We start from the raw sequence: 17,892 nt of genomic DNA on the forward strand, positions 1-17,892 counted from the left end.
CGCTTGTAATTATGCCGTTAAAAGCTTCAAAACTGTATTTATCATCTGAATTTGCCGAAACAAGTTTAATATTCTGAAAGCCAAGACTTTGTTTATTTGAAATCAGATGAAAACAAACTGTAACGGACCCTGCGGTGTTATCTATGATTACTATCAGGGCCGCCCCTGGCCAACTTGGGGCCCCAAGCGACATTGTGAGATGAGCCCCCCCCCCCCCAACCGACAGGAGTGAACTTTTTTTTTTTTGAAACAAAGTAGGCTACTTTGCAAATATAATTCCTGTTTATTATTATTATCAACGGTTACTTTTTTATACAGTGAGGTAAATGGTAAATGTGCATGTATGTCGTTCAGTATGGGTTTACAGGTGCATTTTGCATTTCCTGCCAAATACTAGCCTCAAAAAGATAACAACATAATTAATGCAAATAAACTACTTCTACTGATAATAATAATCATAATCAATTCAATAATAAAAATACTATATTGTTTTATTATAATATAGTTGTAATATAGTCAAGACAAAACATGCTTATGACATGCTCAAAAAATGATATTTCTTCTGTATTCTAGTTCCCTCTGTCAGCAATGTATCAACAACTACACACATTTCTATCAGTATTTCTCTGTGTTGTGGTTGACATGATGATGACTGTTAGGAGTTAAGGGGAGAGGCTGAGCATCACCATGAAATGTGCAAATTGACATAAAAATGAATAAAAGGGGAAAAAATGCTCCATGTTTTTTAGGCTGTAAACTTTAACTGTTATGTAAGCCAACTAGACAGACAGTGTATCTCTCTTCCTCCTGTATATTAGCAGATCAAAGGCATCACATACTTGAATGAATGGTAAATAAAGAATGCTGGAAATAACTGCATCTCCATTAGCCTATATGCTATGCAGAGACTGCCTTCTTCATGTCGTGAATTGCAGCTGATGTTTTAATATGGCAATTGGCAATTTGACTTATACAACATTCGTAAGTTGTACATTTGACTCATACAATAACCCACCTTCGAGTGATGCTCTAGTTTCTTCATGTTTTGTTTTTTGTGCTGGACTGAAACTGTCTTTTCACCGACATCTCTTCACCTGCACTAGTGGCCGTATCAAAGCCGTGATTGGTCAGATGTCGATTCATTGCAACGGTGTCGGGTTACAAACGTGCTCCTCTTGTCACCTCTCACGGCCCGTCCACACAGCGGCGTGCGCCGCACTCTCACTCTCGCGGGGGGTGCGCGGAGAACTGCGCACAGCAGTTGAGGCCCTCTGGGCGGGGCCCCCTGCGCAAGGCGGGGCCCCATGCAGCCTGCGTGATTGGCCTGTAGGGAGGGGCGGCCCTGATTACTATGCCTTACATTCATAATATCAGCGGAGGGAGGGGAAGCGGCGCTGTAGAAGAGCAGAGTGGCGAGTGAGAGGCGAGCTGTGTTCTTCCCTTTACAAGCTTCAAAAATGCCTGTAGCTAATGAGATTGAATATAACAATCAACAATAACAAAAATATACACAGCTAGATCAGATGGCGTTCTTTTTAGATGCGACTTTAGAGTAGAGGGGAATTATTGAAACGGGATGTGTACAGGGTTCCGCGGCATCCGCTGCTGCGAAAATGTGGGGCAGGGCCGTAAAGTGGGGGGGCCAATGGCCCCCTGGCCCCCCCGCTTCCGGCGCCCTTGCTGGCAGGTCCTTATAGTGAACCATGAATTAATAAATACCTAACTTTAGCAGGCTATGAATAACAGGAAATAATGAACTTGTTTGAATAAATAACCACTTTTTTACCATTATAAAAACATCACCCTCCAATGCAACGGTTTACAAACATGTTGTGACCGCAGTGCTAGCACTGAGCTAGCGTTAGCTTACGTTAATAGAAGTTGCACATGACCAGTTAAAGTTAGAAGACTCACCTGAAAGTAACCTGGATAAAATGTCAAAAATAGGAAAAATACTTGAGCCGAGCTTCGGTTTTTCTAGTGCAGTCTAGTATTCTTGTGTATAAGTCAGAGATGTTGTGTAGTAGGCAACATACAACAAATTAAACGCGCATCTTAGATAGCTTACTGTTGTCATACAACCACCTTCCTTGTATGTTTAAGTAGGCTACTTTCAAAGTTAAAGGTTTTATTTTAATATGCACATTTACAGTGTAGTTATAACATAACTATAAGACATAAAACAATAAAACTAATTGTAAAAAAAACTATTACAAAATAATTCAAGAAGAAACTTAGTAAAAATAGAATAGTGCAAGAGAATGTTGCAAGACTAATGTGCAAGTAATGCAGGAGAAGTACACTTTATTCAAGTCAAATAGAAGGTAGTATGCCCAATTAAATACTGTATAAATAAATAAAATACTGCTTATTGTAATAATTGATAAATATGTGAGATGCACACAGATGAATAGTACGAAGTTAAGTAGCCTATGCATAATATTTTAACTTAAACTTTGTTGCCTTTTTGAGGCCTTTTTGTGCTTTTTGACATTTTAGTTGTTGAATCATTTGGGCTGTGTTTATGCATGGGGCATACATTTTGCCATGCCTGTAAGGGTTTTTTTTATTTGTATGTTCAACTTCAGCTATACTATCATTGACACATACCTGATTAGGAAAACGTCATTTAATATAACGTTCAGAAAAATGATTTGGTGTTTGTGTTGGGGGGACTGGTGATATGTAGTTTAAAAACATTCACCAAGTGAAAGTGTAAAATTATATGAATGTGTAGTATTTTTGTAGCAGTTTTATGAGGGTGATTCATTTTGTAAGGTATACACAAGTAGATAATATATTTTTTAAACTGACTAAACAAAAAAATGCATTTAAATCAATATTGTTGCTAAGCATATATAAGAATGTGAAACAAGTCCCCCTAGAATTATTTTGATTTGTCTATTTTGTTCATGGGGAAACAAAAGTAACAATGTGTAAACAAACTGGCTTTAGAATTCAGAAAAAAATGAATATTTGATAGTGATCAGGATTTCTGTTTTATTACATATTATTCAATGAAAGTGAAAAATAATATTAAGAAATAATGTTAAGGATTTTTTTGGACGATTACGTTATTTCCTCTGAGGACATCAAACAAACTTTGTTTTGCATTACAGTGTCTTCTTGTTAAAGACATTAAGTGTTAAGTCAACCTTTACTTCTGCATCAAGTTCAAGCATGTTCCTCAATGTTGTTATATTTACTCGACTACATTTATATAACAATTTAAATGATATGTACCTTAAATTGAGATCTGATTCAAAACACCTAATGGGCTTGTAAGATATGATGAATGCCCTGTTATGATTATACAACACAGAGGTTCGCATAATTGCTTTAATTACCCTATAAGCTCCACCTTCACCAGTAAACCTTTTACATTAATGCATGAGTAATGAGTTATTATAATCAAAATGTATAATGTTTATCTATGTAGATATATATATATATATTTATAAATACAGATAGATACATTTATAAATATGTATTTATAAGATGTTTTTATAAATATATCTATAAACATACATTTAGACTGTAACACTGGTCTTTTTTTCCTGCATTATGAGAAATATTCAGGACTTTAACTTAAAAAGTACTTTTATATTGCCGTATTATTTGTACCCATGTTAAGGTTTTGAAAGCAGCCGCCAGAGGTCAATATATATATACCAATATATTTTCCCATTGGTGTCAATCCACTCTGATAACAACGCTTCCTCTGTTCACCTCTTACCTTTTGACCTCCCTCTAGAGTGAGCATGACTGACAGACAGATGAGGGAGAGGCGGGAGGTGGCGCTCACAATACAAGAAAACAGAGTTTCCACTGAGGAGGAGCAGCTGCCCTACCCGAACCTGGCCCCTGTAGTTTTCCGCAGCTTAACACAGACCACAAGACCCCGTAACTGGTGTTTGCAAATCGCCTGTGGCCCATATCCTTTTCTTACTGCTGGAAGTTTAACCTAACCTAACATAACTCTCTGACACCTGGTAAAACCAATTATGTGAAATTAGAATAAATATCATATAATTTATGTCTGACTGTCGCATATTACAACATTTTATACATTTGGCCATTATTATTATCATTAATTGCCTCTTTTACATAATCCTCTCATCTCATCCTTTGTGTTTTGACCTTAATATTTTCCTCCACTTGGATGGAGTATATGTCCATACTGATGATCCTGCTCAACTGTGTAAGTTTGGGCATGTACAAGCCCGGTGAAGGGAAGAGCCACAAACTAGAGGTACGTGTAACCGCTGTATTCTTCTGAGTAGGCCTGGGCAGGGAAATGTACTGTGTCATTTACATCTACTTCCAATATAATGAATGCCTAATTGCGAGAGTAGCTTAATTATGACATAACTGGTTAATAATAACTTCTTGTATATTATTTTTTGTAAATATATGCAATACATTTAAAATGTTCCTCCGTGTTTCTGGCCAGGTATTCGATTTTTTTGTCTTTGCATTCTTTCTGGTGGAAATGACCGTCAAGATGGTGGCCTTTGGAGTCTATGGCTACAAAAACAGCTACCTTCGAAACAAATGGAACAAGTTGGACTTCTTTATCAACATTGCAGAGTAAGTGACTCACAATGCAAAGCAGCCAACATATGATCCATAGTGTACACACTGTACAATGTACATATGCTTATCAATCAAATCTATTGTTGATAGGCTTGTTTATGAACAGATTGCTTTAATATTTAGTATTACATTTTGTGATGGTTTTTGTTTTGTTCATGAAAGAAGGCAAATTCAAACTCTTCTCATTGTTTTAACTGTCCCTTCAGGGCGTTTGGATATTTTTTCAATATCCTTGGCATCGACTTTCTACTCTCTCAAGTCTTTGGACCGTTGCGACTGATCAGCAGAGTACCAAGTAAGTTGATATTTAAACACATTTCAGTGTTCCTTAAAACATTTTGTTTTGCAGTGTTTTGTCTTTGAAATATACCTACAATAACTGCTATGTATTTGTGAGTGATACTTCCTCTTTTTACTTATGGTCTCTTACATTTGAGAAATAACAGGTCATTAGCCATGTAAAAATGTAGAACTACATTTAACAACAATTGTAAACATCTTACATTTGTGTTTTAGTATTATAATTATCCCCTTTAATGAATCGTAAGTGCAAAGTGAAAACATCTGATATTCCTATTTCATTCCTATTGAAAAAAACAATTTGTTCTTTAGTGAATCTTTTAGTATTCATACCATTCTTACTAGATATGATGAAAAAGGTATCACAATATTTTTGGGTATGATGAAAATCAAGAATGTATACATCATGATACATACACAGAAATAAAGAAAGATAGTAATACCTCTGCCATCTATTGCAATTCCATACACTGTTCCTGTATCCCATAACAACTGCTGACGGCATCTTTTTGTCTTTATTCCTGTAGGTATGCGGGACGTAGTTACAGTTCTCATAGGCGTCGTGCCCATGCTTGCAATTGTTCTCGTCATCTTCTTGTTTGTCATCCACATCTTTGCCGTGGCCGGAGTCCAGCTGTGGGCGGGCCAGCTGCGCAACCGCTGCTTCCTGGGAGACGACATTCCCACGTAAGGTTTTAGTCTGTTTTTCCATTATTTGCATGTTTTTCCCTCTCCGTCCTGCTTTAACAATGACCAATTCCCAAATAATTCTCCAAGTATTTCTTGATTTTTTTATTATAATTGGTCTATAAATTGTCAAATAATTGTATAGTAAAATAAAATGGCTCATCCCAATTTTCCAGGACCTAAGGAGATTTATTCAGATTCGTTTTATTTAACTAACTTGCATTCAATAGGTATGTATAATACTATATATAGAGAGAAATATAGTGAAAACAATATAATGGTATTAAATTAAATGCATTTCCTCCTTTGATGTGTGAAAATGCTAAGAAAAACACAAACTCACATTTTCTGTATATAAGAACATCAAATAATAATTGTTATTTACCTTGATGACACATGTCACGGCACACATTACATCCTGTTGTATGACTTGGTTTATATTCACATTTATCAATTATTTAACTGAACTGAGTTGTATAACTATGTATCATTAACATGATACACTGCATGTCAATTCTCTATCTCCCAATCACAAAAAACGCATCATGTGAATTCTTAAACATTTGTAATGGTTCACTATTTCTAGTTCATTTCATCTGTCTTTCTTTTTCTGTACAGAAATAACAGCATGTCCCTTAGCCCATACTTCGAGACCGAGTTTGATGAAAACGTTCCGTTTGTCTGTACGGGGGAAGGCAAGAGCGGGATGCAACACTGCCGAGATATACCCCCTTACCAAGAGAATGGGGGAAACTGCTCATTGGCTGCCCCCCACAATGCCTCAGCTGTGAATTGGGGAATCCCTACAGTGGCTTCACACACCTGTGTAAACTGGCACTCTTTCTACAATGTCTGTCGTGCTAGTGAGAAAAACCCCTTACCGGGGAGTGATCAACTTCGACAACATCTTCTATGCCTGGATAACCATATTCCAGGTAATAAGGTCTTTCTTTATAAAGTTTTCTATCTGTGTATGCACCTCAACACCAAGTCAAATTCCCTGTGTGTGTTAATCTACCTGGTAATAAACCTGTTTCTGATTCTGATGCAGGGATACATTTGTATGTGAACATGTGGTAGCATAAAACATGGTGAGCGTAGAGTTCTATGTAATTCACTCTATAAATGTTATTTATATCACTCTATCTCTCTGTCCCCCAAAGGTTGTCACACTAGAAGGATGGGCTGAGATCATGTTTTTCGTAATGGATGCTCATTCCTTCTTGAGTTTTTTATTCTTCATGCTGGTCACCATTGTGAGTAGCCTTTTGTCTTTTTGCAGTTAACAACCTTAGTATTTGACTGTGTTTCTAGGTCTCTAACAACCTCTGAATGATGGTTTGGTATTATTCCATGTGGTTTATTTGAGATCTGGTAGACAAAAGGGTCTGTAAAGTTGGTTAAATAACTTCAGTAACAATCATGAAAACCCAACAGCAGCAGTCAAATACATTGAAAGTGAGTCTTTATTGAATCCAAAATAGTTGTCCCAATGCTGAAACCCTGTTGCATAATAATGAGACTCAATGAATACTTACATTTCACTTTACTCCTGGCTTGCTGCAGTTCTTTTTCAAATGACCTGGAGACAGAGAGCCATCTGATAACTGTAGATTTGTGTTTTTCACTTGGGTTAACAGCAAATGGGAGCTATGTCCTCACAATTTGTTTTACATGTGATCATGTTGAAGAAATATTAAAAGACATATAAGCTACAACTTATTTATTTTGGTTTTGTTATTTAATTTCAGACTGAGAACAAATGATTTGGACACTTGAATTGCACTTTTGCAAAACTTGCAACCCTTTTATTTTCAAATTAAACACTAGAGTTATAGAAAATGGGTAAGAGCATGCAAAAGAAAAGAATAACCAGAAAGAAACTGAAAGAAAATGAGAATGAAGAGGAAAGACAAACGAGGCTTGCTTTAGATTTTTTTCCCAGTTTTTGAGCAGTTGCACTAAATACCCTTTCTTTACTTCCCCAACCAGATGGGCTCCTTCATCATAGTCAACGTCTGCGCAGTCGTCATCGCCACCCAGTTCTTGGAGAATATGAAACTGAAGTCAGAAGAGCCGAGTCCCGGTGCTGCGCGTAACACTCTGCCTCTGCTCTGTCGAAGGTTTGCCTGTTGGCTACGGAGGTTCAACAGGTAAGTCACTCTTTAAGCTCTGTATACTGTACAACCAGGATGTCAGTACCACTTACTGTAAAATGCATTGTGTTTTTGCCGTCAAAATAGTACTTTTCAGTGCTGTTGTGTGTACAACGGTGTAAGATTATGCAAGATGCATTATTCGATTACTTCCAGAAGATAATCCTACAGTATATGCAAATGCCGTAGTCATAATATAGCTTTTTTTGTTTCAGGTTGGGAATGTCTAGGTAGAGAAAAATAAATGTCCTTTGCACCCAGAGACAAATGTTAAAATGAATCTTGAATATGATCTTAGTTCAACGTGCCTACTGCTCTCCATGTGAAACTGAATGTGTTGGCATGGAATAATTGCATTAGTCAATATGTGTTTTCTCAGAATGGGACCCCAAAAATGTTTAGAGGCAATTCCAGAAAGAGATTCATTCAAAAGCAAACAAAGATGAAAATACACAGAACAAAACATGAAATCATTATTTAACATGGAACTAACTCTCTCTTGGTCTTTTTTAGTTACTTACTGTTGTTCATGTGCTTCAACCCATAGAAGTAACAAGGTGCAACCCAATGCCGGCCAAAAGGGAACTTTGGGATCGGTGAGGCTCGTCAGCAGCTTTCTGCAGTACCAATGTTACAACACTGCTGCCCCATCTAACTGACTCCCTTATCTTTTAGATTTTGACACCCTTCAACAAGCACATTCAGACGTTGGTTGAGAGCTCACAATTCGACCATGTGATCATGTTTGCTGTTTTCCTCAGTATTATCACCATTGCAGTTGAACATCATAATCAGGTGAGGAGCAAAGTGTTTCTTTGTCTAGGCTTCTATGGATTCCTGTGGTTTGATTAGAGTATTTTGTTATGCTGGGGGTGAAAAGAGGAATACTATAATGAGATATTAACAATTTCTTCTTTTCCTTCTTTATTTTCCTTTTTGGCTCTTCCAACAGCCTCCTGAGATGACATACGTGTTAAACATCTGTAACATCGTTTTCACATTTGTATTTTTTGTGGAGATGACGTTAAAACTGGTCGCACTCCGCTTCAAATACTTTTTTGATCTGAACAACATCTTCGACTTTGCCATTGTTATTGTCAGGTAATGTAATCCCATCCAGTCCCACATGAGAACTACACTCAGAGTTATATCCTGTAAAATCTTTGAAATGTATATTACGTTCAACCAATTTCATTATTTGGGGTCTGACAATTCTACACAAAAATGGAGGTTTATGACACTGACTCCATGTATATATTTATACAAGTTATCAATGTCGGAAAGTAACTTAGTGCATAATTCAAGTATTGTACTCTAATACTTAATTTATTAACCCTCATAGTGAGTTACAAATAAACACACATGATACGCTGATATTATATGATTGACCAACCACGTCATTAAAATGATATGACGTGTATTTGTTGACGATAAAAAGCAGAATAATATTATGCTATGCCTATGATACCATAATCAGTACTGGAGATAAGTTAAGTTCATGCACTCAATAATTGTATTAAAGTTCATTGATAAGTACCTGTTACGGTGGCCCTGAAGTGCAAGACACCACAGCATTTCACAAAACACAACAGCATTTCAGAAAACACAACAGCATTTCAGAAAACACAACAGCATTTCAGAAAACACAACAGCATTTCAGAAAACACAACAGCATTTCAGAAAACACAACAGCATTTCAGAAAACACAACAGCATTTCAGAAAACACAACAGCATTTCAGAAAACACAACAGCATTTCACAAAACACAACAGCATTTCAGAAAACACAACAGCATTTCAGAAAACACAACAGCATTTCACAAAACACAACAGCATTTCACAAAACGCCACAGCATTTCACAAAACACCACAGCATTTCACAAAACACAACAGCATTTCACAAAACGCCACAGCATTTCAGAAAACACCACAGCATTTCAGAAAACGCCACAGTATTTCACATTGGACGGAAAGGGTATTCCTTAGGGAGAACGTCTTCTTGTTTGTGATTGGACAGAGCCAGCCATAGAAGCACTGCTGTGATTGGTTGTTTTTGCTGCCAGTCACGAAATTACGCTTCGTGATTGGCCCAACACATCAGCCGTTAGCTGTTAGCACACACTCAGAGCTCACAGCTCCTCATATCTGTTCAGAAACTGGACAAAAGTTCAACATATACAAAACACAGACTGTCTATGTCATGGTGAATACAGTCGCTGCTTTATTTATGTCTGTATGACGTTGTTGTGAGTGTGGACGGAGCAGCTACAGGTTCGTTTAGCCTGAGGGTTCGATTCAACCGGACTATACAAGGCAGGTGTGAACGCACCCTAATTGCTTACTGTAAATCTTATATGGTTCTATGCCAATAATGTCCATATCTCACCTAATTTTTAGGTTAAAGGGAAAGTACTTCAATTTACATTTTGCTGCTAATACCTTTACTTAAGTTAGTGTTTCTTCTTGTTTGTGGTGTTCAGTGTGTGGGAGCTAATTGCCAAATCAGATGGCAGGTTGTCAGTGCTGCGCGCTTTTCGTCTGCTGCGGTTTGTGAGGCTTCTTCACTTCCTTCCATACCTGCTGAGACAGCTGCTGGTGCTGAAGAGGACCATCGCCGAGGCAGGCCCGCTCTGCATGCTGCTGCTGTTCTTCACTTTCGTTTGCAGGCATGTACACACACAGATCCAACCTCCCTCTCTATCATTCGTTCGAGACATTTGTAGTATGGCAGAAAATCCCATATTATATGTTCTATACAATAATGATCACCCATGAGATACACACATTTGAACAGTGGTAATTGTAGACGTATACTCAAGTACTTTACGTAGTTATAATTTGGAATACATTAATATTATCTGGCACTCAGAGGTAAACATTTTACTTTTCTGCAGTTAATTTATCTGACACTCGGTTACTTTTTATATAAATAACATGGTGTGTTGATAAGATATATACACTACTATTCTACTCAGCAGTACACAAACTATACAACATGTTCTCGACATCTCGTACTTTTACTTTTGATACTTTAGATACATTTAGCTGATAATACTTCTCTACTTTTACATAAGGAACATTTTGATCTCAGGATCTTTACTTGTAATGGAGTATTTTTAGAGTGGTATTACATAATAAGTAAAGGGTCTGAGTATTTCTTTCACCCCTGGATTTCAATGATGTTGTGGTTTCTCTGCAGTGTACTGGGTATGCATCTGTTTGGTGGTCAATTCATATTCAAGGACCCTCAAGGAGATATAATCATTGAGCGAAAAAACTTTGACACCCTGCTCTGGTCCATGGTCACTGTGTTCCAGGTACGTTTTTGTATTTCTTAATTTGAGCTCTCATGATTGTAATCCACCCTTATTGTACCATTGTTTGCCTTAATATCTATCAGTGATATACTCTTTGAATCTATTAATCCAGATTCTGACTCAGGAGGACTGGAACATGGTGCTGTACAACGCCATGACGGCTACCACGCCATGGACTTTCCTGTACTTTGTCACCGTCATTATGTTAGGAAAACATGTACTTCTCAATATTCTCGTGGGCATAGTGGTTCAGAGCTTCCAGGAAAAGGTAAAGACCTCTGTCTTCTCCAAGAGCTCAATGTTTTACACACAAAAGCTAAGCACACTCAAACACTCACATTCACACCAATGCCGTACTCTACTTCCTGTTGTTCCAGGAGTCCTCAGAATGCGTTCAAGACTCTTCTCACGTTGACGAGGATTTCAACGACTCTGTAACCAGCTTCACCTCAGAGACAGTAAGTCCCTAAGAGTCATGAATCTTTGAGATGTTGGTGAGAAACTTTTTTGCTTCTCCCTTGTTGAGATAATAGTTACGGTTTGTAAGACATGGGGTGATGTACCTGCTCAGTCATAGACACTGTCCCACACACACCTTGCTATTTCATTTTGTTCCAGGACCCCTCGAGACCCAGCCAATCTCCCTTAACCTCTGAGAAAGACACTGAACCAGCAAATACCCAAGAAGACAATGTAAGTTCCTATGAGTAAAAGTTATAGTATAGAATATAATAGATAGTTCTTAAGTCTGGTTTTGAACTCAACCGAGAGTTAATCCTGGGGTGAAAATGTTAGGTTATTTGCATAAATATGGTCATGTGTCTTTGCCGGAAATCTCTAAGCAACATGTATGCTAGTGTACTGCTTTAATGTTCATGGGGGTTCTTTTAAATATTTATTTCATGCTTTGGCTAAAGAGAGGCAGCGGATGTGTAACTTCTACCCTCCCTCTTCAGAAACCTTTGACCTGTATCCAGCAAATGCTCCACTGGTGCAAGGAACATGAAGAGTGGGCATTCTACGTCTTTTCTCCACAGAACAGGTACGATTAATAGGTAACGATATTTCTATCATCATCATCTGTACTCAAAACATTTAATAAATAATAATTAACATGTCAGGGCCAAATAATCCGTTTGTCCATCATACACGAATACTTTTTGATTGTGAAACAGGTTTTTAAATGCATTGCATGTGGTGTTAAAAAGTCTTATGCTTATTTATTTTTAAACTGCAGAATCTGCGACCAGTTTGAGCCAGTCACATCGCATTTGATTGATACATCTATGTGTAGATTTCCGATTTCAAAATGTATATTTCAATGTTTTACAGGAAGTGAAAAAGAGAGATTTTGATAAACAAACTTGATGTATTTTTTGCATATCCCAAGGGAATCAAAAATATTTAACATCTCACTTTCTCTTGTAATTGCTTCCTCTTATGTTTAACGGACTTTGTTAACTAAGGTATGTGTGTATGTCTTTAGGTTCCGAATATTTTGCCAACGTTTGATCTATCACAAGTTGTTTGACAGCACGGTTCTCCTATTCATCCTGCTAAGCTGTGTCACCATTGCTATGGAGAGGCCTGCAATACACAATGAAAGCACGGTGAGAAACCTGCAATTACTGTTAGTCTGGAGACATAAATTAAACCCTCAAACACAACCCTATCTAATCAGACACACACAAGCATCGTACAATCAATGTAGAACACACACAGTAATCATATTACATGTACTGTGGGATGAGAGGAGGCATCAATGCAGAATAAGAGACACACAAAGTCAAGATGAATGTTTTGCATCTTATGGAACAAATAATATGTAATATGAGTTTTGATTAAATGTAATACAAATACAGGCAGGATATAATTGAATCTCACCCTGCCCTTTAGGAGCGATGGATCCTGAATATGTCGCGTTACGTGTTCTCCGGTGTCTTCCTGGTAGAGATGCTCTTTAAGGTAAGATCTGTTTTGTTTTTTAACATTTTTACCTTTATGACCCCTAATTTGTTAAATTAACTGTCCAATACCTGCTGGGTGGAGATCAGAAATGAGAATTAAAGGAAAATATATAAACAATATATTGCAAATCAAACAAAAAGATAAAGTTACATTTTTGCATTCATAATTTTCTAGCTTTAAATACATTTTGTAGCTCAGATTTTCAGGAGTATTTGAAAAAGGCCCATATTATTGTATTAAGACGTCTTAATTGATCCATTGTTGCTGTAACAACAGGTTGTAGCTCTCGGTGTGTTCTTTGGGAAGGACAGCTACTGCAGCTCTTCCTGGAACGTCATGGATGGTTCGCTGGTGATTCTGTCGGTAATTCATATCATCATCTCTCTGGCCAGTTCGGGCGAAAACAACATGCTGGGCATTCTCAAAGTTTTGCGCCTGCTACGGACACTTCGCCCACTGAGGTACAACAGAGCATAGATGTGTGTTTTCTTTTTGTGTGGATTCATGCACATGTTTATGTAATATGGCTGCGCTGGCATCACACCTCATGTCATAGTTGGGTAATTTGGCAGTGTGTGTGTGTGCTGGTTCTAAGAAAAGTTTGTTTATGTCTGTTATCCAGGGTGATCAAGCGGGCCCCCAAATTGAAGCTGGCTGTGGATGCTTTGATCACATCCATCAAACCCATCGGTAACATTGTTTTCATCTGCTGCACCTTCTTCTTTTTCTACAGCATCCTTGGGGTACAGGTACTGTGGAAATGCACGCACACACACACACTTATCCTATGCATCGAAAGTTAAGGCTTTGTAATGACATGGCAATGGTGGATTAACACTCTGTCTCTGTTTCTCTCTCACACTGTACACTGTAGCTGTTCAAAGGGAAGTTCTTCCACTGCTTGGGTCAATACACAAAGAACATCACCAACAAGTCTGACTGTCTCTCAGCCAACTATCTCTGGGTGCAAAAGCCGTACAACTTTGACAGCCTGCCTCAGGTAAGGACTGACGCTCTGTGAATGAGACAGGGAAAGGCATGGAGGCCGCAAGCATTCATGACAGCATCTACAAACACAAAACTAACAAAATAGACACTAGAAATGAAATTGGTTAATCATGCTTAACATTCATATATTTAAAAAAATGTCATCTTATCTTCACCCAATGTGGTCCATTATATACTTAAATTACCCTCAAAAAGGTTTTACTTTATTGTTGTTTACACAGAGTTATTTGTAGTGTCTTTGATGTTTAAGCAAATAAGATGAACACTTAATAGAAATAGCAGTGTGATAACTTCACAGTTCTTTCTTTGTTTCCAATTTAGGCTCTGATGTCCCTTTTTGTGATGTACTCAAAGGACGGATGGGTGAACCTAATGTATGATGGACTGGATGCTGTGGGAATAGACCAACAGGTATTTTTGTTGGCAATATGCAACATGTACACATGGTATCAGAAGAAATAAATTCTTATGTTTATTTTCTTCTCTTCTAAGCCCGTGAGAAACCATAACCAGTGGATGCTTGTTTTTTTCATCACGTTCATGGTTATGAGCTTCTTCCTCCTCGATATGTTTATCGGTGTAATGGTGGAGACCTTCGCCCGGTGTCAGCAGCAGCAAAAAAAAGAAAATGAAGAGGAAGCATCACATGACCCGAGCAGGAGTAAGGAGCCTTTTAAAGTCTAAAAACCACAACACTGAAAACAATGTACAAAATGTATTCAGAACAGATAGTGTACTGGGTTTACAAGATTATTTTTGTTGAAAACTAAAAATGTGATGTGACCGTATGTGTGTAAGTCTTCCAATACACACTTCATTACACCCATTGTCGATATAGAAATATCAATAAATGCAGTTCTAAATACTTTGGGCGTTTGTAACTAATATGTCTCCCATCTCTGTTCACATTCATCTGAATATCTCCATCTTTGTGTGTCTACATTTCAGACAAGCCTAAGAAGATACCTACGCAGCCTCCATATTACACATACTACTCCCCGATGCGTCGCTCCATACACACTCTGTGTACCAGCGACTTCCTTGACGTCTTCATGACTGCCGTCATTTTGATCAGTGTCCTCATCATGGCCTTGCAACATTACAAACAACCTCTGGTAATTGCACACACCGTCCCTGTCTACAGCTTAGAAATGCCACAAAAAAGGAATGTGCATTGACTCTAGGAGGGGATGGAAATAAACCGTTTGCTGTCTTTGTGTTCAGTATATAGAATTGCTCACAGAGTATTCGTACTATGCCTTCACTCTCCTCCTGATCATTGAAATCCTCTTGAAGATTCTGGCGTTTGGCATACGGAGGTTCCTCCGAAACAGGTAACACGCTACAATAATGGAGAATTCAATTTCCTTATTTGCATGTTAGGAAACGTCAGTACTCATAGTGTTGTGTGCATAATGTTTGTGTTTGTTTAGTTGGAATCATCTGGATGTGGCGGTTGTCTTGGTTTCCGTCGTCAGCATTGTTTTCATTGGGATGGAAATGGCCGACTGGATTCCCATTAATCCCAGCATCCTGAGAGTCTGTAGAGTTCTCAGGCTAGCAAAAGGTACACACACACACACACACACACACACACACACACACACACACACACACACACACACACACACACACACACACACACACACACACACACACACACACACACACACACAATCTCAGACACACACTTGAAAAAGGGAAACGTTTCTTAAGGATAGCTTTTGGTGCGAAAATGTCTAATTAAGTGTATGTGTTTTGCATGCATATACACAAAGTCATTCCTAACATCTCCTGTGTCTCTCCTCAGTGCTGAAGCACAAGAAAATAAGAGTCCTCCTGAAAACAATTATCAAGACGCTGTCACAGGTAAAAACTTGATTTTGTTTCTGCTAGATTCATTATAGATGCAAAATGAGAAATAATTATTTTAATTTCCATGGAGATGTTCCTGCTACATTTGTGCTAGAGTTGATAAATATTTGAATGTTTAAAGTATGCAGATTGTGATCCTGATGTATCTCTGTTTGGACCCTAGAGAGCCTATAACGCTAGTCAGTTTTATTATTGAATTCGCAAACCAATAAAGATCTTATTATATTGCTTTTACAGTAGTCGTAGATCTCTGGTCATTTAAAAGTTCTCTATCATTTTACAGATGTCTCTGTAAATGGAGCAGAACATAAAATGCTACTAAAAAAAGGTGCCATGCTTAAAAAACATTGGTAATCAGAAATAAAGGCTTGTCATTTCTTCTAGCTAAGGCACATAAGGTCCTGGTCCCTATTTGAAGATCTACAGATTGTAGTGTTTGTTGTTGTTTGTGGGAGATCTAACATGCATTTTAATTTTGTTTAGGTTGGGAGCATTTGTCTTCTGTTCGCTTTTTTTTTCTTTATATACGCTGCGCTGGGAGTGGAGCTCTTCGGCAACCTAGGTCAGTCACACTACTAGCAGAGTACACACATCAATATGAGAAAGAGACACATTTTCTTGATACATTTTTTTTTTTGTGGATGAATACACTTGATTTTTGTTTGAAAACAGTATCTGTATGTTTGAATTGTGTGCTTCTGTTTCCATCAGAATGTACCGAAGAGAATCCCTGCCTTGGCTTACATCGGCATGCTAACTTTGAGCATTTTGGCATGGCCCTGCTCACGCTGTACCAAGTGTGCACCGGAGACAACTGGAGCGCAATAATGAAGGTAGGTCACTGCTGAGAGAGCAATCTGTGAGTCAGTCTATCAGCCTGTCTGAATCCTGCCCTTTGTTTCTCAAGGACACTTTGAGGGAGTGTCGTCCCACCGACATCGATTGTGTGACCTACCTCTCCCACGTCTCCCCCATGTTCTTCTCCTCCTTCGTGGTCATGGCCCAGTTTGTACTGGTCAACCTGGTGGTGGCAGCCATAATGCAGGCTCTGGAGGACAGCAACGAGGTACAGTTGCTACAACAATCACAGACCAAGAAAGCACAGAAACACATAGCCAGTATTTATAAACAACAGCTGTAAATCTTTAACAGGTTTGTAATTTCTTATATTTTATAATAAAAGAATCCTATTACGTTTTTTTTTTGGGGTCACATTATATTAAAAGTACAGTTTTGCAAATCATATATTTTTAGAGACCCGAAAATTATAAATTAAATACCGAACAAAATTAGTCAAATAAAAACGAAAAAATACACAGGGGTTGTTTGAAATGACAAATATCTACACATGTACATTAAGTTTCATGGAAAGAGCAATATAACAGCTACTTATTTTTTGGTATTTAAATCTTAGTTTGAAAGCTAAAAATACTATTAGATAATACAAACAAATATTAATAATTATAAGACAAATCAACTTTTATTTCTTATTTTAAGATTTAAATACCAAAGTAACAGAGGAATATTTTAATATTTCAGAGCAACCCCACTAATTTCTGTCTCCCCCTGGAGGAGGAGGACGAGGAGGATGAGGAGGAGGAGGAGCCGTCGGACAATGCAGGCACGAGTCTCCGGGGCAGTGTTGGTGTTTTAAGTAATGAGTGAATATTTGTAAATGTGATTACTTGAAGTTTGATTCTTTGTTTCTGTACCTTTTTTTCATAACATGAATAAATAGAACTTGATTTCCACATGGATCACTTTTTACTTTTCTATTCATTCATTTCTTGTTTTGGTTGTTATATAAAAATACTTCAGATCTAGTATGAAGAATCAATGTGAAACACCTCGACAAAGTCCCTTGGCCATTATGACAATACGACAGCAATTGGATGGAAAGAAAACACACGAGGCAGTCCTGAACACATACATGCTTAAATTATTAAGAGCAAAGTCTACTTCTTTAAAGGGTAAGGAGATGTCAGA

General features: G+C 37.8%; 1 protein-coding gene across 1 annotated transcript; it reads left to right on the forward strand.

The window, feature by feature from the left end:
• The first annotated feature begins 6,429 nt into the window (after positions 1–6,429).
• LOC117556943 (voltage-dependent T-type calcium channel subunit alpha-1H-like) lies at positions 6,430–17,663 on the forward strand. The gene is made up of 27 exons (XM_034232550.1): positions 6,430–6,518; positions 6,747–6,839; positions 7,576–7,736; positions 8,287–8,335; positions 8,415–8,534; positions 8,692–8,840; positions 10,219–10,404; positions 10,938–11,055; positions 11,168–11,323; positions 11,433–11,513; positions 11,674–11,748; positions 12,012–12,097; positions 12,542–12,665; positions 12,952–13,020; positions 13,300–13,484; positions 13,646–13,772; positions 13,898–14,023; positions 14,353–14,442; positions 14,524–14,692; positions 14,980–15,146; positions 15,256–15,365; positions 15,465–15,598; positions 15,842–15,900; positions 16,390–16,468; positions 16,618–16,739; positions 16,814–16,972; positions 17,446–17,663. The coding sequence occupies exons 1-27, from the start codon at positions 6,432–6,434 to the stop codon at positions 17,569–17,571; spliced, it is 3,207 nt and encodes a 1,068-aa protein (XP_034088441.1). The 5' UTR covers positions 6,430–6,431; the 3' UTR covers positions 17,572–17,663.
• The last annotated feature ends 229 nt before the right edge of the window (positions 17,664–17,892 follow it).

This window comes from Gymnodraco acuticeps, unplaced genomic scaffold, assembly GCF_902827175.1.
Source record: "Gymnodraco acuticeps unplaced genomic scaffold, fGymAcu1.1, whole genome shotgun sequence".
In the NCBI taxonomy this organism is placed as follows: Eukaryota; Metazoa; Chordata; class Actinopteri; order Perciformes; family Bathydraconidae; genus Gymnodraco; species Gymnodraco acuticeps.

Excerpts from the sequence above, each read along its gene's own strand:
- LOC117556943 (XM_034232550.1), top strand. The coding sequence starts at position 6,432 with ATGTCTGTCGTGCTAGTGAGAAAAACCCCTTACCGGGGAGTGATCAAC. Across the intron at positions 8,336-8,414 it reads AAAAGGGAACTTTGGGATCG|ATTTTGACACCCTTCAACAA; the intron begins GTGAGGCTCGTC and ends CTTATCTTTTAG. Across the intron at positions 15,366-15,464 it reads CGGAGGTTCCTCCGAAACAG|TTGGAATCATCTGGATGTGG; the intron begins GTAACACGCTAC and ends GTGTTTGTTTAG.